The 23,934-nt window shown below is 37.3% G+C and overlaps 1 protein-coding gene across 1 annotated transcript; it reads left to right on the forward strand.

Moving 5' to 3' along the window:
- Positions 1–16: 16 nt before the first annotated feature.
- VPS36 (vacuolar protein sorting 36 homolog) lies at positions 17–19,423 on the forward strand. The gene is made up of 14 exons (XM_021526602.3): positions 17–131; positions 1,846–1,914; positions 4,763–4,833; positions 5,882–5,996; positions 7,402–7,491; positions 8,781–8,867; positions 11,718–11,750; positions 11,868–11,945; positions 12,367–12,501; positions 13,403–13,468; positions 14,029–14,093; positions 14,549–14,633; positions 17,163–17,239; positions 17,323–19,423. Exons 1-14 carry the CDS (start codon positions 36–38, stop codon positions 17,414–17,416), a joined length of 1,161 nt encoding a protein of 386 aa, XP_021382277.1. The 5' UTR covers positions 17–35; the 3' UTR covers positions 17,417–19,423.
- Positions 19,424–23,934: the final 4,511 nt, after the last annotated feature.

The raw sequence follows: 23,934 nt of genomic DNA on the forward strand, positions 1-23,934 counted from the left end.
AGTGCTGCGGCCCGGTGCGGAGGGGAAGGGCGGCCATGGACAGGTTCTCGTGGACCACCGGGCTGCTGGAGCTGGGCGAGACGCTGGTGGTCCAGCAGCGCGGCGTGCGCCTCAGCGACGGGGAGGAGAAGGTGACGGGAGCTGGAGCCGCTCCGCGCGGGGCCTGGTGGCACAGCCGGGGCGGGGGAGGAGGGCAAAGGACGCGGCCGTGGGCCCCGGGCAAGGGGGGTGGCAGGGCTGTGGGTGCGGGCGGTGCTGGGTGAGGGTCGCGACGCAGAGTGTGAAGGGCTCGGGCTGCAGGCGGAGCATCGATCGGGGGTGTGGGAGGGCGTTCTGCGCCAGGGTCTGGCAGGGTTTGTCTCTGTGGGGAGATTAGGGCGGAGTTGCAGGCTTCGAGGGGCTGTGCTGGTCCACAGCAGCTGAATGTGAAGCCAGAGTGTGCCCAGGTAGCCAAGAAGGACAATGGCATCCTGGCCTGTAGCAGCAACAGTGTGGGCAGCAGGAGCAGGGCAGGGATTGTCGCCTTGTGCTCGGCACGGGTGAGGCCGCGCCCCGAATCCTGGGTTCAGTTCCGGGCCCCTTGGCTCGGGACAGACATTGAGGTGCTGGAGCGGGTCCAGAGGAGGACTGGGGAACGCTCTGGAGCACAAGTCTTAGGAAGAGCAGCTGAAGGGGCTGGCATTTTTAGCCTGGAGAAGAGCAGGCTCTGGGGGGTCCTTACTGCTCTCTGCAACTGCCTGAAAGGAGGTAGAGCCAGGTTGGGGCCAGTCTCTTCTTCCAGGCAACAAGTGACAGGAAAAGAGGAAGCAGCCGTAAGCTGTGCTAGGGGAAGTTTAGGTTGGCCGTTAGGACGAATTTCTTGACAGAAATTAGACATTGCAATGGATTGCCCTGGGAGGTGGTGGAGTCACCGTCTCTGGAGCTGTTTAAGGAAAGATTTTGTGTCATAGGTTGGACCCGATGATCTCAGAGGGCTTTTCCAACTTGATTGATTCTGTGAGAAAGGCCTTGGACAATGTGGCAAGGGGTGAGGGTTGGGACCTCCGCAGAGTGTGTAGGCGGTGTCACTCTGCTCAGGATGTCACTCCTGTATGGGGCTGAGCCCTGGCTTTGGTGTGGTACAGGGCATGACACACTATTCACACTTGAGCCATCCTGGGTGCTGACATACCCTCTCCTCTTGTCTGAGCCATCCTGTTTATTACTTCATTTCACTGCTGGACTGACTCTTGATCTCTCCCTTTTTCTACACCATGGTAATTGCATGCCCTCACAAAAAGCTGTGAACACATGCCTCCTATTTTACAAGTAGGAAGCAATTTGCAAATGCAGATTTTCCAGGTACTGTTTGCTGTCTGATAAGTACAGAGCTTTTCAATAGCAACACAGATAGAAGCAATACTCCTGTGTAACAGGATGGAAAACTTCAGACTGTGTGCAGCACCTTTTTATTAGGTGGCTTTGCTTTTTTGCATAAGTTCTACCTTCTTTGTCAGCATATAGTGAATGTTCCAAAGCCAGTAGCCCTGTTTAAAATACATTTAAAAACTTTAGTATATCTTGCAGAGTATATGGAGGGAGGATCCCTCAGGATTTCCGGGGGGAAAGTTTATGCACTTGAAAAAGGAAGTTTGTGTTTATCCATCTAATCATTTTATACTATTTTTCTCCATTGTTTCCTAAACTTCATATATTTTGTTTTCTGGAAAAAAGGGAGTGTTCTCAAAATACTGGCTTGTTAAATCTGATTGCTTTGTTGTGGTAAGGTGTAATGTTTCCAAGACCGGTATTTATGTAACTTACTGGTTCAATGTATTGTTGATCTGTTTTATTTTTCCTGCCCAGGTGAAATTCGATAGTGGAGTTTTACTGCTGAGCACACACAGACTGATCTGGAGGGACCAGAAGAATCATGTAAGTCCCACCATTGTCTTCTGTATGTCATTCAGTGGGAGAAAGAGACCACAAACACATAAAGCTCTAAGCACAGACTGTGACAATGGGCACCACTCTACAGATGCAATTGGAGGAGAAGTCTTCCTCAGACCAGGTTGGATTATGCTTGTTTTGGACACAATAATTGAGAATTTTAACCCTGGAAGTCAAAGTTTAGACAGAGCACGTTCAGATAACAACTTTTCAAAAGCAAATTTTGTTCCACTGGGCTTTTGTGTAAGAGCACCTTAAGCACCTCTCACATTCAAAGGCTGACCCCTAGCAAATATCACATCCTTGTTTCAAAGCAGGGAGCTACTAAGAGCACTCTGAAGGCAATGTCACCAAGGGTGGTCTTAATTTGGCAGAGTAGTATGATTTTTTTTCTTAAGGGATTATTTGCAGGAACTGTAGACCTATTTTTAATTCACATTTTTTTCAAAACGTTTGAAGAGCTGTTACCCATGTTGGGGTTACTGTTACACAAGTTAGGGCTTCATTGTCCAGACCACGAGCTGCTCTATATAAATTAACATGGGGCTTTTTTGCACAGCCATCACGTTATCTCATGAGATAACATGCTAAACTCTGTGTTAATCACTTTATATTTCTTCATCAGCATGGTATTTTGAGAGCTGAGCATGTACTACAACAGCCACTGTGTCTCATCTTCTCACTTGAACTTTTTGCAGGCTTGCAGTAACATTGGGCATTATGGCTTCATCAAGTCTTAGGACTGAACGCCATGCTCTTTTCCAACAAAAAGATAACAGTTGTCTCTTTTCCCTGATTTCTCCATCTGCTCCTAGGCCATGTGATTTCTTCTACTCTTCCAAGGTCATTGAACTTGTTAAATCAGCAGAGGAAAACCTTGGAGAAGAAGGAAAATAATTTTATTTTAACATTAATTTAACTCAGCAAATATTCTGAAAAGCTCAGGCTTGATTAACAGAACAGGCAGAAATGTGGCCTGGAGATGGGCAAAAATTACCCAGTTCTGATTGGAAGATGGAATAACTTTGTTAGTGGGGTAAATAAAGCTGATTCATTTTCAAGCTCTCAGTACTGAAACATGGGGAACATGGTGCCCTTTTGTTGTCTTGGTAAGCTATTGTCTAAGCTCAGCTGTGGTTTAACATCAGACTTAGAAACCTTAGCTAGATCACCTAGAAAAAATTTGTAGAGTCCCCTTCTTACTGTGTCAACAATGTATAATAATTAATGGGGCACATGTCATTAGGTTACCATATCTTACAGAAACAGACAGCTGGGTCCTATAGCTGCTGTTTTTACATGCTATCTGCAGTTAAACAGTGTTTAAAAAACAAATTCTGTAAAGTTTGTTACATAGCTAGATTTGTACAAATTTTTAAATTATAAAATCATGCATAATGTGAGCATGAAGCATTAGAAGACAAAATTCAAATAAACACACAGCATATTTAACACATTTCTGGTTTTTTTATCCCTTCCTGTAGCATCTCTCATCAGGAAGGAGTGATTCTAAGTCGTTGTACTTAAAATATGTTCATAACTTTCTATCTTGGAGCTAAATTAATCAGTCACTTTGACAGTGCACATAGTATACATATGTATAGTTGAACTCTTTTTGTCATTTTCAAAACCCTTTTTAGCAGAAGTGTCATATTGCCTATCTTTTAAAGTGTCCAGAACTTTGTGGCTGTTTTGCAAACATTAACTGTTTGTAGTGGCTTTAGAAACTAGAGTCATAGAAGAGCCTAGATAGCTTGCAATAAGAATTTTTAGAAAAGAAAGTACAACCCAGTTTTTTTTTTCCCTAATTAGATTTACTTATTAGTTGGTGTTCCTGCGTATATTTCCCTGCTCTCAAATTTAATGGGAATTTAACTACTCCATACAAACAAAGAGGAACAATTTTGGTAGTAGGGATTGAGAGGGCCCTGTAACAGTGTCTATTGTAAACTGGTGCTAGGAAGTGGCAGGTGGAAGAGAGAAGTTCAGAGAGGGAATGCAAACCATGTTTTCTGCATGTTGTGTGACCGTGTCAGTCACCTAGGTGTTGTGTGGTGGATGATGTTCTCAGAGGATGTTCACCAGAACAAGACCAGGTAACTTATTAGATGTTTTGAATAATTCCTGTGGCAACTTCTGTCTCAAATGCAAACTCAGAAGGAGTTTAGCCTGGGATAGATTAGTTTCCAACAGATGGATACAGCCTTGTTTCTTGCTTTTGTTTAAAGTACAGTCCAGTAAATGTGTGGTGAGATGCATCAACTGCTGGATTAAGTCCTTCACCATAGGATGGATGGAAAAAATTCCTGTTGCATTCAGACAATAGTGTAGATTTTAGATATTCAGCATTTTAAAAGAATGGTGTGTTTGGATATTTTTTTAGTTCCCAAAGTAACATCAATGCAAAAATGTCAAGAACCTGTGAGTTTTGTGCACCTACAGAGATAAGGAGTGCAGTAGTGTGGAAATTTTAGTGTTTAAATTATGTTTAAATTAATTTAAATTATGTTTAAATTATATCTAAAGATTTGTTTAAATCTCATGCTCCCTTCTATGAATCTAGCTTGAGATTTTTAAAGTTGACAGATTGACACTTAATTTTGTTGAGGTTTTTTAATTAACTAGAACTTTTTTTGTTGTTGTTACTTTTCTACATATATTTCACTGTAATACATGGTTTCTGTTGTTACCATCATATTTCATATCGAGTGCTACAGGCAGCACCTGTATATATCCATACTGTGTGTGAAATGGGGAAAGAGAACACTTGGGTTTAGAGAATGAATAGACAAGTTATGGTTTAATTCACCTATGTTTGTCGTGTTTGTTGCAGGAGTGCTGCATTGCTGTACCTCTGTCTCAGATAGTATTTATTGAAGAGCAAGCAGCTGGGATAGGAAAGAGGTATGGCCATCCTCATTGTCATTTTCAGGTGGATCCTTTCACATGCATGTTATGTGAGGTACCCAATGTTATAGATTAATTCATGGTAGGTTCTGTTTGCAATCTTAAGTTTCCATGCTGACACTCAAATGGACCACTGAGGTCAAATGTGTAAGAGAGTCATGACTGATGTGATTTGTTTGCTACCTGTCTTGTAATCACTACTGATGATTTTAGAGGTCTTCTCTGACATAAACAATTCTATGATTTTAAGTTTCTAAAGAGAGAAAAAAAATTGGCTGGAGAAATACATACACAATTAACATCTACTTGCAGCATACAGTCAGATTGGCAAGGTAATATGCTGGAGGTATTCAGAAGCAATCAGTTCGTTCACTAATGCTGGAGAAGTAAATAAAGACCAATGCAAAGATTATCAGTAAAATGAGATGGGAATGGAGAACTTGCAGTCATGTTGTGATAGCAGTCTGTTAATTTTCCTGCTCTCCCAAGGTTTGTTTTGGTAGTAGGTGTCATTTTAGACTGTTATTTTCATGCATGTTAGCTTTGAATGTTTGTTTTGGATAAGTTCACACACAGTGTCCACAAGTGACATATAGAAGTGGGATAGGTTATACATAATATTGAGACCTTTTGTTTTCCTGTGTCAAAGTTAGCATATTTTGGCTTTTGACCTGCAATAACTAATGCCAAATTAAATTACAACTTGGCAATCAGTTTTTATCCTAGCTAAAAGGTTTTTTAGAAATTATTGATTAAAATTTTAAAATTTGTTATGTTCATTTCTAAAGAATTAATGGCAGGTACATTTTAAATTTAAATTTAATTTTTTTTTTTTTGCTTTAAAGGCTGTTGTAGTTTTTATACAAGATCTACTTCATCAAAATATTTTAAATATTGATGCATAAATATAAAGCATTCTTCTATGATCTTTAGCTATTATGTGATATAGTTAATAGAGATTTCGATGAAATGGCTAACTTTGATGCAGAAATGGTTTATTTAAATATTACAGAAATATCTTCTCTTTCCTTTACCTTTTCCATAGTGCTAAAATAGTGGTTCATCTTCATCCTGCTTCTTCAAACAAAGAGCCTGGTCCATTCCAAAGCAGCAAATATTCGTACATCAAGCTTTCTTTCAAAGAGCATGGGCAGATTGAGGTAAGTCTTGTACCATGGATGCCAAGCACACTCAGGTTGTTGGACATGCTTTTCTCCTCTTGCTGTGTTAGTGATAATTTCCCATGATCTTTCCATGTTTACTTTTGAGGTAGAGCTTTTTCAGTACTTCTTTTTGGGAGACAAACACTATGAGCCTCCCATGTTCTATACTTCCATTAAATACTGCAAATAGATTTCCAAAAATGTCAAGAGGCATTACTAGGCTGGTTCTCATTTTAGGATGTTTACTATAATCTTATACTTTCTTTGCTTATCTACTAAACTGAACATAGGATTTTCCAAAATGACATCTCTGAAATCTGTTAAGTGTTTAACAGAGTAAAAGATGTTCATTTCTACCTAACCCTCTATTGAACAGGAATCATACAACTTATTCCTAATTATCTAATTTTATTGCTGAACACTGTTTTTTGCCCCAGAACTTTTGTTTATTTTACACTGTGTAATTTTTTTTAACCTACACCAAATCCCAAAGGCTTTGAGCATTCTAGGGAAAATGTAATATAGTCTTTAAAAAAAGCTTATCATGAAAACCAAAGAAATTGCACTGTGTAAAGAAATTTCACAGTGGAAGATCCTCATTTGATGAGACTGAGAACTTTAACTTTGTACTGTGGAAAAAGCGGTACTGGTTCACTGCAGAAAATAAGATTTGCAACTCAAATTAGTTAGAAATGTCTAAAAATTCATGTATTTGATCAGACTCACTTTCATTTCTTTGTGAGCAGTTTTCAGATTATGATGACTATAGGTTTATGCATAGTATAAATGTGTTTTTCTCAATCATAATCATATTTATTTTAATGTTGTGTCTGAAAATCAAACTTGCTCCGCTTACTGGTTGCCTAGCACATTAGTTAAACCCCAGCCTTTCTTTATGACTTCATAATGCTTTCCTATAAAGCTGAACAACAAAAAGGGTAGGATAGATTTTCTTTCTGAATAGAGGTCAGTGGGATACACTTAATGTTAACTAATGCCACCTTCTGATATTAGCAATAAACATTGATTTCTGTGGTTGTTTTTATATGGTTGAATTAGCAGATCAATAGCAATTGGATTGCTCAACTTTCCTTCCTTTAAAAACATGCCTTTGATTATACCTCAACATTTAACACATGGTTTGGGACATTTTGAATAGCTGAAGAAATATTTTACAATAAACTACTTAGTGACTACATGGCTCCTCTTCTAATGTGAATGCTTTTGAAGACTGAACATTAAGAATTTCCATATAACGAGTTCTGTACCATGGTTGTGTAGGTGTTACCATGTTTTGTCTCAATGCTTAGTAAAGTTTATTTCATCACCAAGATGCTAAAAATACAGAGAGATACTCTGCACAGTTCATTAAATATCTGTTGTCACTCTTTAATGGTTGCAGTTCTACAGACGATTATCAGAAGAAATCACACAAAGGAGATGGGAGAGCATGCCCACTGGTCAGGCCATGCAAGTTAACAAGGATTCACAGGTATGTGCAGAGCTTCTGAGCAGGATCTGTGTACTGCTACTTATTGCCACGCCCATATACCACATCCAGCATGTGCCTCCAACCAACATTATGGGCATGTGCATTAATTTAGCTTTAATTTGCCTGTTTTCTCACTGTCATAAATTAGTTTCTCCTTTGCATTTTTGACCTGATAGAACACAGGTGCCTCTCTTTCTTGAGTGTGCTTAAATAATGAGCTCTTTTTTTTTGTTTCTTTTAGTTATTCACACACATATAACTGTGCAACTACAATATTTATTTGCATATACTTTTATTCAGCATGTGAGGTCCAATAATGCTGGACAAATTTTTGTCTTAATTGTGATTCCTGGTTTATTTTTTGTGGCTGGAAGTCAGATGTATAATGTGATTTTTATATAACTCTTTGAAACCAATATATGTTTTATTTAAACGTGTATTTGAAAAGGACAGTTGTTATGGAAAATGTCATATAACCTTTATCTGCCTACATACTTCTAAGTAATTAACTCTGAGAAACATGTAGATGTTGTTTCTATATATTAATATGCTGAATATATGAATATATAGCATTTTATGAGTGAAATAGGTTGATTTAAAGATTGCTCAATATGAAATCCTGTATGCTCCCTTTGGTAAATGTAGTACCTGTATACACAGCTGCGTTTGGAGTAATGCATGAAGAATCTAATCAAAACGCCTTACCTCTACTTAAGTCATAGCAACTCATTAACACCAATGCTAAGCTTTCAGTCAGAGATGAGAGGACTGGCACTGCTGCCACTTAGGTACCAGCCTTTTTAGAGCACATTTAGCGTCTGGAAAAAGTTTCACCATTGCCCACATTCTAATACCTCTGGGGAAGGCAAATTAGACTGTACTTAGCATTGAGTTTCTATGTTTCTGTTTCTTCACGCTGGATTTCTTGAAGTAATACACTCAGGTATTTCCAAAGTTCTAGTATGGATGTTCATATGAGAGGCTAGAATTGAGATGAGCTGGAAATACTCAGTTTGGATATTAAGCCATATTAATGGCTTCAATATACTATCAATATCATTACTTGTCTAGTAGAGCAAATTCATACATGGTTCAAATTTCTTTTTTTTTTTTTTTACAGTAATTTAAAAAATACAGTCAAGAAATGCATGAAGTATTGTATGAATGGTATCTCCTGTTTGGGGGAATATTTCCAGTCCTCTAATTTTCACAGGGAGGCCAATGAGAAAAGTTAGCATTTCCTATTTTGACTCTTTCCTTGTTGGTTTATTTTTTTTTTGTTTTTTTAGGCAGGAAGAATAAGGGCTGTAGGAATTGTAGGTATTGAAAGGAAATTAGAAGAAAAAAGAAAAGAGACTGACAAAAACATTTCCGAGGTAGGTACTTTCAAAGTTTAAAGGTCAACCACCTGTCTGAACTATTTACATTCATTCACAATTTCTTTCAGGGGCAGATGAGACTATTTACTGTTTTTGTTGAGAAGCCTTGAATTGATTAAGAGTGTACAGCATACAGTTATTTATTTTGTTTAACTTGCTTATCAATATATGTAATTGTAGTTAATTTAAACAATTAATTTCAAGAAGATTGTTCTTTGAAACAAACTATGTGTATTTATTAAACTAATTTTGGTTTCAATTAAAAATTCAATACATATTAAGCAGAATATGCTGATCCAAATGTCTGCACATAATTAGAAGCTAGATTTTCTCCTTATAGTCAGGTTTTTAGATGTTACATTTAAGCTTATAATTACAGTAAAATGATTTGCAGTCCAGGCATCAACAAGATATTACAAGTATTTTGCGTAATACCTGGCCTAGATGGAGATCATTCTTTTCCATAGAACCAGCACAATAGTTGAATTCCAGATCAATACTGATGGACAGCGGAGGCATTTAATTTCTTCCTATATATATCTGAGAGCAATACCCTCACAAATAGTCTGATTCTGTCTTGGTAGTAGAGATTGATACAAAAGTACTCATAAACTACATGCAGCAGATTTGTTCTTGTGGCAAAGCTTTATGGGTTTCAGTGTGTCACAAGAAAAAGGCATTCCCTACTCTAATACTTATGAAAATTAAAGTACCTTTGTAGGCCATGTGCTGTTTCAGATACTGGGAGTATTAAACTTTCTTGGTTTCTGTCTGTGAGGAATGTACTGAATGAGGTTTTGTGTGTAGTTCAGAAGGTATTGTGGTTACATGCGTGGGTGTATAGTTCAAAAGGCATTGTCTGCATATTTTTTCCTTTAGTAGCTTTGTCAGAGAGTGAAAGAAATCCATTTATATATGTTGTATGAGCAGAGGAAAACCATGACTTGTGATCCTGCCTTCCTCCAGCTTTAAATGTTATAAATGACTTAATTTAAAAAGTAGTGCCCTGGCTTCCAGGAAAAGGCTTCCTGCATCTGCTGTTCAGTGCTGATAAGAATCCAGTTCTTTAGCCTTTTGTTTATCTGAGGAAGTTCCTGTTAGGTGTGTGCACATTCCCATTTGTTTCCAGGCCTGCCCCGGGTGAGTCAGGCAGAGGAGGAGTTAGACACAGCATACTGTTTATTTAGCTAAATCGGGGGTTCTTTTGATGAATGTTGTTTTCATGCAGGTATAGAGATTAGAAATAAGCTGGGAAAAGCCCTGTCAGAAAACTTTTTGTAGATATCATATACAAGTAGAGTAGCAGGACTTTGATTTACACTAGAGATTGGGAAATCTATTGTAAATTATTCAGTTTGGCAGATTAGGGAGTCAGAAGTATTCCAAACAGAAGCTTTTGTTTTGTTAGTGGTAAATTGTTGTTACAGAGTGATATATTTTCTTTTCTCCCTGTGTACCACTTAATTTTGGATATCTAACTCAGGTACCAAGTGTTAGGGGGGTAAACTTGTCCAGTCAGTGGAGAAACACCAGCACTACTATCAGGAGGTGAAAAGCAAACCCTGTCTATTTCTAGAGGCATCTCCTTTTGTTCTTTGCATGTTGAATCCCTGACCAGTAAGTTTCTACATAAGGCATCTAAAGGTATATGGGAATAGTGGGGTTTTCCTGCAAAAACACTGCTAAAGTGTGTCTTTCTAGTGGGGGGTTAGAGTAAGGCAGAAATGACATAGAGGCAGTGGTAGAAGCTGTAGGCAAGATGATTCTCTGGCCATTTGACAGTGTAACTGAACCTTCTTCTGGCTGGAGGGCTTTGGTGCTGCTGTCAGGCAAACTTTAGATTAAAAGGTTCAGGAAATTTTCTCATACCAGTTGTTCAAAAAAAGGTTGTTTGAAAAGGTTGATCATCTGGGCATGTAGTCATGTATTTGACAGTAGTGAGGAGGCTGAATGAATGTGTGTTGACAAGGGTGGGAGAAAAGAGAGTTGCTTTTTAATATAGTTGCATTAATGGAGTTGCTAGTTCTCATTTTTAATACGTTTTTTTAATGCTAGTTTATCATTAGTAAAAGTTTAGAATTTCAATATACCTTCAGCTGTTCCTAAAGTATGATTTATTTAAGCCTAAAAACCCTTTGTGGGTTGTTGTAGAGTTGTTGTATTTCAGACCATAGCATTTTATTGGAGTACTTAAATGAAGAAATGTTGCCTCACATTTCAGAGGTTTTGTCCCTCAGATATTCTCTTCCTTGCTCATTTGAAATGAGTGCTTCTTACTAGTTAAGTAACATTACTAATTAAGTAACACTGATGAATGTAAAGTTGTCTTGTCAGGAGGAGTACATCTGTAGCTTTATAGCTGCCTTGCAGCTGGCCAGAAACAACAGATCTCCTTGAGGGAGGGTTAATTATTGGAATAAAACATATTATCACCACCCAGAAAACTTCCCCCACCTTGCAGAGACCATAATAAACTTGGACAGTTTAATCTTTCTTGGACTCAGTATCTCATTGTCCCTTCCTATCACACAGACATCATAAATCATACCGAAATGCTATTGATATACTGGAGAAGTATGTGATTGTTTGTTCTCCTCTTCATTCTTTGTTGTTTATTTTAATTATGAGATATGCTGTAAATTTATTTTAATTATGAGACATGCTGTAAATTTGTATCAACTAATAAGGTCAACAAATAAGGTATGGTATCTCATATTGTAACATACTCGTTTAAAAGGGTAGCAGCTCTTATGAATAACTTGGGTAGGTGGACAAAGACATCTCCCTGTGTCCATAAAATTGAATGCTGTAATTATACTGATCTGCATTGTTTGCTTTTCATTTCAGGCTTTTGAGGACCTTAGCAAACTAATGGAGAAGGTATGGATGAATAGCATGTGTCACTTGGCCAAGTAGACTTAGGCTTTTTTCTCAGTTTTAAGCACACTTTTTTCTCTTGTGCTGGAAGTTGACTTATCGGTGTATGTTTCTTGATAGGCTAAGGAAATGGTGGAATTATCCAAGTCAATAGCTAACAAGATTAAAGAAAAACAAGGTGACATCACTGAGGATGAGGTAAATTAATTTTGTTTTTAAATTCTACAAAAATGTTGCTATGAAAAACAAAAATAATGTTTAATAATGTAGTGTTAATAAAAACCCTTGCTGGTTGGTCTTGTTGTGTTTAGTCCCTTAGACTTGGTGTAGAACTTACTTGCTTAGTGTTAATTTTTCTTTTAACTCTTTTTAGAAGCAATGATTTTACTGTTTTTGTATAAATGTTTCTATTTTTTTACCTGTGCTGGTCAAAAACAAATGGTTTGTTTCTGAAGTCTTGCCTTCTCTTTGCCTAGTAATTAACTTTATTGGTAATAAACTGGAGGATTTATTCACCAAAACTGTGTTATAGTAATGAAATTTTTAAAGTCTTTTTAAAAAACAGAACCACTCATTAGCTGCTGTACATTTAAATTTATTTGTTTGTTTGCTTGTTCAGACCATTAGGTTCAAGTCCTACCTACTCAGTATGGGTATAGCTAATCCAGTTACGAGGGAAACGTATGGATCTGGTACAGAGTACCACATGCAACTGGCAAAGCAACTGGCTGGAATCCTGCAGACACCCTTAGAGGTAAAGCACCACACCTTGCACCAGCATTTTCCATGTGTTGCTGAATTTTGATGTAAGTGTGTTTTGGCTGTAGTAGTCTGCCTCTTTTTAAAGCAGATTTAGTAGCTCAGCTTCCTATTCAGTGTTAATGGCAGGAATATATATTGCCTTTTTGAATAAAAAAATTCAGTATGAATTTTTCTTTGGACTAACGCCATCAACTTCTGATTTGCAAAATGTTGATGAGATTTAAAAAATTATTCAAGTTGTCTTTCTTCTGTTTGAACAGCCCTGTATTCATCCCTTGCTGCAGAATATTTCTTTTTTCTTTAAATAAAGTGAAATGGCAGTGGCTGAAAATAAAAGTAATGAGTCTTTTTAAACTGCTTAAAATTTATATATTTTGCAAATATAGGACAGAATTATCAAATAGATTACCAGCCCATAATAAGATCTCGTGTTTTAATTTATCTTAAGCTATTGCAGATTACAGGTTTCTCACCAAAAAGTTATATTTCATATTGCAGCTTAAAAGGCTATGTTCCTCCTAAAAAGCATATATACTACAGTATTTTTGTGAAAGGTATGTACTACCTACTGTGATCAGAATGGAAAACTGTGTTTTTCTGAAAAGTAAAGATGGTAAATTGATTGATAGATTTAATATATTGAAATTCCTTGTTCCTGTGATTTATTCTCTGCTTTAAAATCAAAGTCATTCACAGTCCTTGGCTGTAGTGTCACTATTTTGCATTTTAAAATGACTAGTGAAAGGTACAACTTACCTCTTTAGTTTTTTCCCATTAGGGCCCATCATTTAGCCCCTCTGTTTCACTTGTTTAATCAGCCACTTGCAAGTAGAGATTATGAGTTTCCTGGGATAATGCTGTTTCTCTTACTAGTCTTGTGCTCATTAACACAGGAGCAAGGGGGGATCATGTCTCTGACTGAAGTGTACTGCCTGGTGAATCGTGCTCGAGGGCTAGAGGTGAGATACTGCTCTTGGTCAGTATATCCTAACAGGACTTCATTTGTAGGGAAATTAAAGGTAAAAATGTTCCCTACCAATGGCTCATACTACTTGTCTCCAGCACTCCTTATTAAAATTAGAGGGTTTTTACCTTTCTCCTTCTATTTTCCTTACAATACTTATGTGTCCTTTACAAGTAGTAATAATGTATGCTGCTTTTTATGATACGATGTAAAAAGGAAAATCCATACTTATCTGGAAACAAAACTTAAAGGTCAGAGACTGCTAAAGAATGGTGAATGTTCTGGGATTTTTTTTTAAACAAAATGCAGCAATCATTTCTGTAAACAAGGCAAGAATGATTATTATAGAACACATAGTAAAGGAACAGAAAGGAGTATAGAAGCCAAGAAAATAGGCTGCACAATAGAAAGGAAAAAGAATTAACAATACGTGTAGCCTTGTGTATTTTATAGCTTCAGCTACTAAAACTTTGTTTTGATGTTATACTATATATAACATCATATATGTTATATATGATATGCAAGCTGTGAACAAATGTTCTACTGTTTTTATAGTTGCTGTCACCAGAAGATTTAGTAAATGCTTGTAAAATGCTAGAACCACTGAAATTGCCACTAAGGTAAGAGCTTTACGGATTCATTTATAAAGCATGGCACTCACAGGTCACACCATGATGATTTAATATTTTATTTGAAGCAGATTTTTTTTGTGGTTGTTGTGAGTATTTTAACAAAATTATTCTTTGCTCAAAGGATGCTGCCGTATGCACCAACATCCACTCTACATTAAAACATTAATTTTTAGCTAGGAAGATGTTATTTTTTCACTTGGAATTTTTTCAGACTGGAAAAGGGTTTAACCAAGACTAGACATATGCCCTGCTCCTTTCTGTCTCTTCAGATTTTTAATACACTCTTAAGTTTAAGTTCATCTTAGAGAGCTTGCTTGGGTTTGGGGGCGTTTTTTTCCCCCATTTGTGGTTATAGTGGTTATAGGTGTGGATGCATTAGAAACGTGACCATAAGTGATGTGCACAAGGTTTTTAGTTAATTTGACTCTCTTTTTTGATTTTAGGCTTCGGATATTTGATAGTGGTGTGATGGTGATTGAACTCCAGTCTCATAACGAAGAGGAAATGGTAGCTGCTGCTTTAGAGACAGTAAGTGTACTTCATTTCCTTCAGTGTTCAGACCATGCAAGGGAAATTTAAACACAGTAGGTAAAAAACTTGAGGTATGGATTTTCCTCTTAAGGTTTCAAAATACAAAGCATTCCACTTTGTATCTTCTAAGAGAAATATTTAAATAGCACTTCTCATCTTCAAAGTTCTGTGCAGACAATAATCTTAGTCATTACTTTCTCTTTAAGGAATAAATCACTTTTTTATCTCTTTTCAAACTTCATTAACCTCAGCCTTCCTCCAAATCTTTTGCACTGTAGGCTGAAATTCATATCATTTATTGAGCACCTAATTTAACAGAAATGGACTTCAGATACTGTACTGCTTGAACTGTAGGCTGAAATTCATGTCATTTATTGAGCACCTAATTTAACAGAAATGGACTTCAGATACTGTACTGCTTGAAGGCAGTGGAAACAGCTCTTAAATGTTGATATACGTGGTTGTTTGGTTTGGGTTTATTTCATAGAACAGTATATAGTATGTGTGCCAAATTTGCTGCTGTGAAGAGCACTCAGTAGGAGAATAGTGTTATAGAATTAAGCCAGTTTCATCAGGGAAGATAATAGAATGAATTGCTCAGTGTCATAAACCTTTGTGGTCTTGCTGCCTCTGGACACTTTACAGTCCTGTTATCCCATAATTTATTACATTTTTCCAGATCTTTCTGAGTGGAATGTATTTTTTTGATTTTCATACATTTGAGAAGGGGCTGATCCAGTGTATCCAAAGTTAAATGTAAAAATCAAAGAGGGGGCAGTCAAGAAAAAGTAGAGCTATCACAGAAACCTCCTCACTTTACACACAGTAGTCTGCTCAGTGTGTTTTGCATGATTGTCACCATGTAGCTTTTGCTCATCAGAAAGACTTTTAGATAAGAGAAATAAATAAGAGAAATGCTTACAGTGATTTAAAAGATTCCATTCTAAATCAACAACATTTAAATGCTTAAGTCTTTCAGTATATGACAATATTTTCAGTTTATTTTCTTAAATTTATAGAAAAATATCAAGACCATTTTAGGGCTTTTTTCTGATTATTTTTGTTTTTTAATGATATTTTTTGTCTTCAGTAAGAGTGCTTATGTCTTTGAAAAGAAAGGAAAAACCTTCCTTGATAACAAAGGAGGTCAACTGCAAAAAGTAGCAGATGGTGGATTTATTACCAAGGTGCCTTTTTTCTGTTATTTTCATAATATGAAACTTTGGCTCCATAGAAGAATGGAAGCGAGAGGCTTCAACTAAGGAAGACTAGCTTGTATGGAAAAGGGAAGATGAGGTCAGACTTGTGGCCAAAAGCACCCATACTTTAATGTTACTGCACATTATACATTAAGTTCTGAGAAGTGAAAGGAAGCCATAGGGTTTCAGGCAGGAGAGAGATGTGGTTTTGAATGGCTGGTGAAGACAGGAAATGACACAGACATCAAAGGAATCCAACATCACCACCCTTGATGAGCGTAGTGGTTTGAGGAGGAAAGATAAGTAATCACCAATTGTATAGCTGACGTCCATTACTCAGATTCGATCTTTTAGCTTCCAAAAATCTCATATTAGGACTGATTTAATCTGTGTTTCTGTAAAAGGACAACTGCTGAGAATGGTGCAGAATAGACCCCTCCCAACCCAGTTATGTGGGAAGCAGGAAATGGGAACTACATCCGGATTTACAACTCTGCTTGAATCTAAAGCAATGGAGAAATGGAAAAATTATTAATTTTTAAGGAATAAAATATGTTTATCTGGGAAATTCAATGCAATAATAAGTCTAGACTTCATATGTAGTATTTATCTAATATTTTGAACATCCACATGTCCAATATGTGTGAGAAGCCTTCATTTTATTAAGTAGCATGGTTGAGACAAAAGGGCCAAAGTTTTGAGTCCCAAGAGTGAACCTGTCTTTTGTGTCAGCTGAACGTGATGGTGGCTTTTAGTTACTCCTCTAGTATGCCATAATGTCATGTGAACTACTAAGGTTTGGGGATTTTCCTGTAGGCAATGGGTGTATTTTAAATGCCATAAAACTCAAATTCTTCTCTTCCACCTGAGATGACATATTTCTACACTGATGAGCTGCCCTGAACAGGTCTTCTATTTCCTTGTTTAGGCTTCAGTGTTTGCAGAATCAATTAGAATAGTTCTGCTGTGTAAATACTGAAGGAGACTGTATTCTGCTGTCTGAGCTATTCTATTTTTTCAGTTCATTTAGTTCCAAGGCATCTTTAAAAAAAAATCCAAAGGGTAACATATGATTTTTTTTCAGATGTAACTCTTTTTTTCCTCTTGCTTTTTTATACTTAGCAATTTTCCCAGGACACAGAAGAGATGTTTTTAAGGGAAAATACTTGTAATTAGTTATACTTTTAAAAAAGCAAACAAATAATTCACTTCTCAAGAGATTTGCTACCAATTTATCACTTCACAAGGCTAGACCTGATTCAGTAGCTGAGAGAATTTTGCTGTTCTACTAATGCCACAGTTTATTTGTGAATTTGGTTTTTGATAGGTATCTGAAAAGGGTTCTCTCACAGCTGATGAGTTTGCTAAGCTGGTGGGGATGTCTGTTCTCTTAGCCAAAGAAAGGTAAGTAATAATTGTTGTGTTTAATACTTTAGTTATCATGTTGTTCTCAAGTAATACAGGACATCTTCTTTTGCTTTCCCTAGGCTGCTTCTTGCTGAAAAGATGGGCCATCTTTGCAGAGATGATTCAGTGGAAGGCTTGAGATTCTACCCAAATTTATTTCTGACCCAAAGCTAATACCACTTGTGTACAATTTGTTATGTAATAATTGAACAAGAGAGCAGAATCCTTCCAAAAACTGACTTTAAAATTCTTATTTCGTTAGCTGCAACAGACGTGAACATTGCAATGCTTTTACAGTTCTCAGGTATTTCAAGTGCTGAATTGTCTTACATGGAACTGAAAGGAAATAGAAATCATAAAGTCGGAAGCATGTCTATCGTCTCAAGACAACTCACTTGTTTTTCAAGTTTTATTTGATGTACTGTGTAGTTTCTCATTTCAAGAGAAGATTCCACACCAGTGAAAGTGGAGAGAATACCGCTGTAGAGTGCTGTGAGGGTCAGCGCCTGGAAGCCAGGTTATGCATACTCCAATTCCAATTTGCTTATGTCTGGAGCAACAAAGCAGACAGATGTATCCAGTGATTAGAAACATGACTTTGCTGTGTACTGAGGTATAAGGAACAAAGTAGTGTAGAATAACCCCTTCTCCCAGAAATGATGAACAGTTTTCTAAGGGAGGATCTTGGGGTTCTAGAATTTGAGACAGAAAGAACCTGCTGCTAGAGAGATTATTGTATGTCAGGTGATTCTACCATGTTTATTTTGTCGTGTCTTACACTAGTATCTCAGATAGAAGCATTGTTAGTACAGACTTCCTCCCTTCTCTTTCCTTGCCATCTTCCTTCCTGTCCATTTATGTTGCACTTTGGGTGCCCTTTCTCTCTCCTCTCTGTAGCAGAGTGGAGCAGCCTCCTGTCACTTTACCAGACTCTGTGCTTTAATGTCCTTGTATTTTATCTTGTACTTCTAACAAAAGTTAATAATTTGTTTGTTTCATGAGCCTATTACCTGTTTTGGGGAAACAGTTCATTTGCTTGCCTCTCCTATGTGAAAATTAATATGCTTTCTATATTGAAGGGAGGAAGAAGACTATCACCCTATGTTTAATAATCACAAGGTATCATTGTTTGGTATTCCTCACCCTGTGTTCACACTGAATGCAATATAATAGCCTCAGTTTTCATAACTCCAGTGGAGTTGCTACACTACTTGAAGATCTGTCATAATAACAGTAAAATGGATTTTTTGATCCACATTACCTGAATTTTTGGCATTTTAATAAATAAAGTTAATTCAAGGTATGGGCAAGGACAGCATATAGGTAAATGCATTGTGGTTGTGATGGTGCATCAACTTCACAAGAAGGGACAAAAAGGCTTTTAACATAAGCCTGAAGATATTTTCAGAACTATTTCAGTGTTACCATAGCATGAGTTAAGACATGAGTTAAGAGCCTGCCAATACTTCAGTGCAGTGATTCCTACAGTGATGATCATGCCTGTGGCTTGTCCTTTAGGGAATTTTGTCCTCTTACTCTTGTCACAAGTAAACTTTCAAGTAGTGCTTTCTTTAAGGCAGCTTTCCTCTGCTCCACGAGGGTGCTAAAACTGAAGTCTTTGACCTGGCTGAAGGAGCCAGTTCCACACTGTTACTACTCTGTTAGTCACCTGGTGTCATCTCTTCAGGAGCCTTACAGCTTGCTGCTTTCCTTCATCCTCCCCACAACCCAAAGGAGAGATCCATGCAAAATACACTGAGCACCACATATCTAAGGAGGGACTGAAAAGTAAGACATTTGCATGCAAAAAGCTGTTTTGTGACAACTATCTCTTTTGCCCAATAAAAGCCTGTCATGGAAGGCCAGTGGTTTACGGGCCTGAACCTCTCCCCACAAGGGGGCACGTCAGCAAAACCTGAGAGGAAATGCCAAGTGTTCAATGCCAGCTTCTGTTCCTCCAACCCCGAGTGTTTCATTATCTTACTTAAGCAATAATAATACAGCCTACTTAGAATAATGGTACCTTCTCAAGCTTTTATTTTCCAAGATTTTTCCTTGACTTTGTTTTTCCTCCAGACAAAAAGGCTATAGGGTAAATTGTATTGCTGGTTTAGAATTTAAACAGACACATGAGAAAATGGCTACTAGAAAGTAAGAAAAATTAAAACATTTTCTTAAATAGATTGTTCTGTTGAGTTTTCTTTCCTTCTAAATGTTTAAAATGCTTTATAATGCTTTACACATCAAAATCTTGTGGTTCCATGGGACAGGTTTTTGAAGCACATCATATTTTTACCTGCCTCACTTTGTAACTAAAAGGGTACAATATAGTTTTGATTTAAAGGGCAGAATTAAATGTAATTAGATGCCCTTGCTTCTGTTGCTGAGTAGCCTGTTAACCCATCCCAGCCAGAACAGTAAAACTGTAGGTGTCTACACAAACACTGCTTTCATGAGATCATATTAGTTTAATACAGAAGGTACATGTATGAACCTTTCCTGTTCTGATTATTCCTAGGATATTTGTATCACAATATATGACCATTTTGCCAGGGCTGCCTACATAAATAGTACTTGTCTTTTTTTGGAGCAGTCTTAAATGATGATTATGTTTGTCATTTGAAAACATGGGCCGCCTTATACCTCAGACAGGAAAACACTCCTCAGGAATCTGTACATCTTTTCCGTTTCTCCTTTGCCTTTGTTTTCAGGAAAATTACATTCAGCCTATGGAAACATGGATCTAATCTGGACCATATTTCTGAAATGCAAATTTTTTTCTTCTGAAAAGTGTATGTGGACATGCATTTGGAAGTCTTCAGAAATGTATATTTCATAATCATTTATGGGTACATATTGATTAGCTAAACTCTTTGATGCTCAGTTCTTCTCACGTGACTTGCATTGTTTGTCCAAAGAGCCTGATTGTGCTTCTAAAATTAGTGCAAGTATTGTCCCTGAATTCATGATTACAGTAGTGGGAGACAGTAGGAGCCTGTTGCCAACAGCAGAGGTTCCTGCTTCCTGAAGCCTGGGAGGCACTCATTTGCAACTGGACAGGTCTTCAAAAATACATACTGAAAAGGCAGTTCAAAATTATTTGTGGATTTGATAAGAAATCATTGCTTTCTCTACGAGGAACTCCCTCACCAATGTATTTTCTGTTGAGTTCAATTGACAAATCTGACAATTACATTCCTTCCTCTGTTCTAGCAGTTCCCATTTCATCCTAACACTCAGCCCTTCAGGCATTCATGTGAAATGCAAGACCCTATAGTTCCAAGTCACCTGCTGGGAAGACAACTATCATTTTGTTCTCCAAAGAATGAGCTACAAGTATTCATGCTGAGAGAATATTCTAGACATGTCTCTTGACAACATTTGTCTGTATTTTAAAGATCTAGTTAAATACTTCTATTGGAGCAGAAGTCCAAGTATCTGTCCTCCCAGACACCTCCCAGGTAGTTGTCCTGTCCAGCAGGCTTGAGAGCAATTTTTCTTCGTGGTTTAGAATTAAGATATTATTTAAAAAAAAAAAAATCAAGCCCTAAACCAAAAACGCACGTCAAAACAAAAATTGCAGAAATGACAGAGACATCATAAATTTCAGAAAACCCCACAGCCTGCTAGTTAGCACATGCTCATGGAGAGGCAGGCCTGACAGAAACTACTACTTCATATCCCTGTCACTCACCAAAGACCAGGTAGGATCTGAGGTTTCCTGCTTTCCCACTGGATTCTGAATGCTGTGACTTGCCCAAGTTTTCTAGTGATGAAAGAGCACATTAAACCCCACTCTGCCATGCTCAGAGCAGAGATGGACAGCAAGTTCAAGGTAAAGGGCTGGTACTGATGGAATAGTCAATGTGAATCGAGTCTTGCTCTGACCTCAAGGCTCAGACTAGAGTTTTTGCATTGAAATACAATTCCAAGTATTCTATGTATTTGTATTATCATTAGTATTATCTCAGGAAGTTGTAAAGTTAGGGACTGATCTATCCTAAAGGCTGTTTTACTGTATGTTTCAAGCTGAAGGTCAAATCAGTGCTCCTCTGTCACTTGCTGTATACATACAGAGCACTCACAGAAACTAAAAGACAGGAGTTGCTATTTTCTTTTAACGAACAAACAAAGTTTGCAGGAGGATGCATTCTGTGTGAATCACTCTCTTTTTACAAAGAACAAAAAAAGCCAGCACAGAATACATTTGTGTCTGTTGTTGGTATGGTATTTTTACTGTGGCTGTTTAGTGACTCACATCATGTAGGTAGAATTCTTTCTAAATGTTGCCTAAATAAAACAGTATTGGACATGGGATATGAGAAACATCTGCTGTTTCAGCCAAGCTCAGCAGTTGTGTGTGTGTGGCATAATTCCCCCGAGTTTCACTTAGCATTGGACAGAGAATTTGAGGTGTGTTCTTAAATTGCAAAGATCTGGTTTGATCCACCCATTAGATGAGAATGGCAAAACTCCCACCAGCTTTGTTGTGATTATCAAATGTTGACCAGTTAACAGCTCTGGAAATTGGTGTATTGGGTATGGCTGAGCTCTGGCGAAGACAAGGAAGAGCTTAAAACACATTCTGGAATGACAACATGTTTTGGTCTTCTCAGTGGAAAAATCAAACTAGCCACAACTGTTTGCAAAGTGACTGTTTCTGATCTTTCTGCATTCTTACTGTTTTATCCACAGTGTTTTGAGAAAGTCCAAGATTAGGACTAAAATTCCTTTTTTTCCACCAGGACTCTAATCTATTTATAAATTACAAGGCCAGAAGAAACTAATTATAACCTCGCTTGACCTCTTGGGTAACAGAAACTGTAAGACTTCCCTTATTTAATTTCTGTTTGAGGTAGAACTGCTCTTTAGGAACAAGAGATTGCATGTTCTCGAAAATCCCACTGCAGCCCTTTGCAGATTATTCCAGTGACTATTAGCTTGTTGGAAAAATTATTTTGCTGTACACAATCAGAATGTGTTTAGCTTTGTCTTCTAGCTGCTAGACCTAATATTCAATAAATGCTTTATGAAGCATGAGTTCCTGTCATGCCCAGTTTCCTGGAATATAACATTTTCTCAAACATTGATCATTTGGGGTATTTTTGCCCACCTTGTTCTTTTTTCTGCTCTTCCAAAGGCTTTCCACAGCTACCTAATAGCCCCCATAAATTGTGAACACCAGCACTGGGCCAAGGAAAGCTACAGTGAAAGTGTTAATTGCAGAGGTAATTTGTTGCCCCAGTTTTTATACCCCCAGTCATACGCACAGAGGGCATTGCCATGCTATCAAACATGTGCTTGAACCCGTGCTCGTGCTCAGTTCACTCCCCATGCACATAGCTCAGACTTGTCAAAGTAAGGTGACACCGTTCTCTGCTCCAAACCTGTGGGCAGCAGCACGAATTCACGGGTGTGACAGCAGGAGCTCAAGATTAGCTAACAACTCGGTCTGAGCTCCAGATCTTTGTAAAGTAATGGCTTCCCAGGAGGGAGCTGTGCATCCTACAAAGTTCTATAATCCTTGTTCCTAGATGTATCATTTTATGGGAGCAATGTTAAAACATGTATTGTTGGCTAAAGCCCAGCTTGCTCAGAGATTGGTAAATTCTGAAGACAAGTCACTATCACTAAACATTCTCCCAGTCTGCACGTTACCAGAAAATTTGAGCAGTGATGATGTTACATCCTCTTTTAGGTCTTTGAATTTTTTTTTAATTGCTAAAGGCTAATCTGTGTTTAAACCTTAAGGTTAATATGTTCTCCATGAAAATTACACATTAAAAGGACATTTTGAAATCAGTTAGTCAACACCTAATCCTTTTAAGGCATAATGTGCTAATTCTACACAAGCATCCTTCATGGAAATATCAGGTCTTACAATTCAAATATTCTATGAAAATGTTAAGGATTATTATATTGTAACATTACTTCCTTTACTCACTAAACTTGTAAATTTATCTAAAATACATTTTTCACCAACTTCTGTCAGATTGGTCAAGTGGTATTGGTCATGATACTCTCCTTTTTGTTATCAGCTTTTCCATCCCTGTTTGTGGAATCAGGGCTATTCTCTCTTTACAAACCAAACAAATCAATGAAAAACCACACATGATAATTCACCCAGTCATCTGAAACCTCCACAGCATCTCCCCAGCTGATTGGGAAAATCATATTAAAAACTGTTGGATGAAAGTTTATCCAGAGCTGCTGATTTTGAGTTCTTTAACTGGAGCTGCTCCTATTTTACATTCTCAGGCTTGCATTGGTACAGGAAGTATTTTATTACCAATCTGGAATTTTTATTGTCTGTTTTTCACCCCAAAACAGAACAGAAATATTTACTGAACATCAGTGTTTCTTTTGCACTCCACTTGATTAGTCAAATTCTTCACATAGCACTAGAATAGCAACAATTCTTTTGTTTCAAATTTATATTAAAATTAGATAAATCTTTGTCACTCAGCATTGCTGACTGCAGATCTCATTTTCTTTTATATTTTTACCAGCTTTATGTTTCTGATTTTAGCACTTTTTTTCCTACTTATTTTTATTAATTTAAATGTTTTTGGTCATTAAATTATTCATATTCTTGTCAGCTCTCCAACCAAGACTACAGTGCAACCCTTTTTTTTTTTTTTTTTTTTTTTTTTGAGAAATTTTCTTGAACAATGCAGAGATATAATTTCCAA

The sequence above is a fragment of the Lonchura striata genome, chromosome 1 (genome assembly GCF_050655825.1).
Source record: "Lonchura striata isolate lonStrDom1 chromosome 1, ASM5065582v1, whole genome shotgun sequence".
Taxonomy (NCBI): Eukaryota; Metazoa; Chordata; class Aves; order Passeriformes; family Estrildidae; genus Lonchura; species Lonchura striata.

What these genes read in the sequence shown, in the direction of transcription:
- VPS36 (XM_021526602.3), top strand. Translation starts at nt 36, where the DNA reads ATGGACAGGTTCTCGTGGACCACCGGGCTGCTGGAGCTGGGCGAGACG. An exon ending in GGAGGGACCAGAAGAATCAT is followed by an intron (nt 1,915 to 4,762) that starts GTAAGTCCCACC and finishes TGTTTGTTGCAG; the next exon opens with GAGTGCTGCATTGCTGTACC. An exon ending in AAGAGCATGGGCAGATTGAG is followed by an intron (nt 5,997 to 7,401) that starts GTAAGTCTTGTA and finishes TAATGGTTGCAG; the next exon opens with TTCTACAGACGATTATCAGA.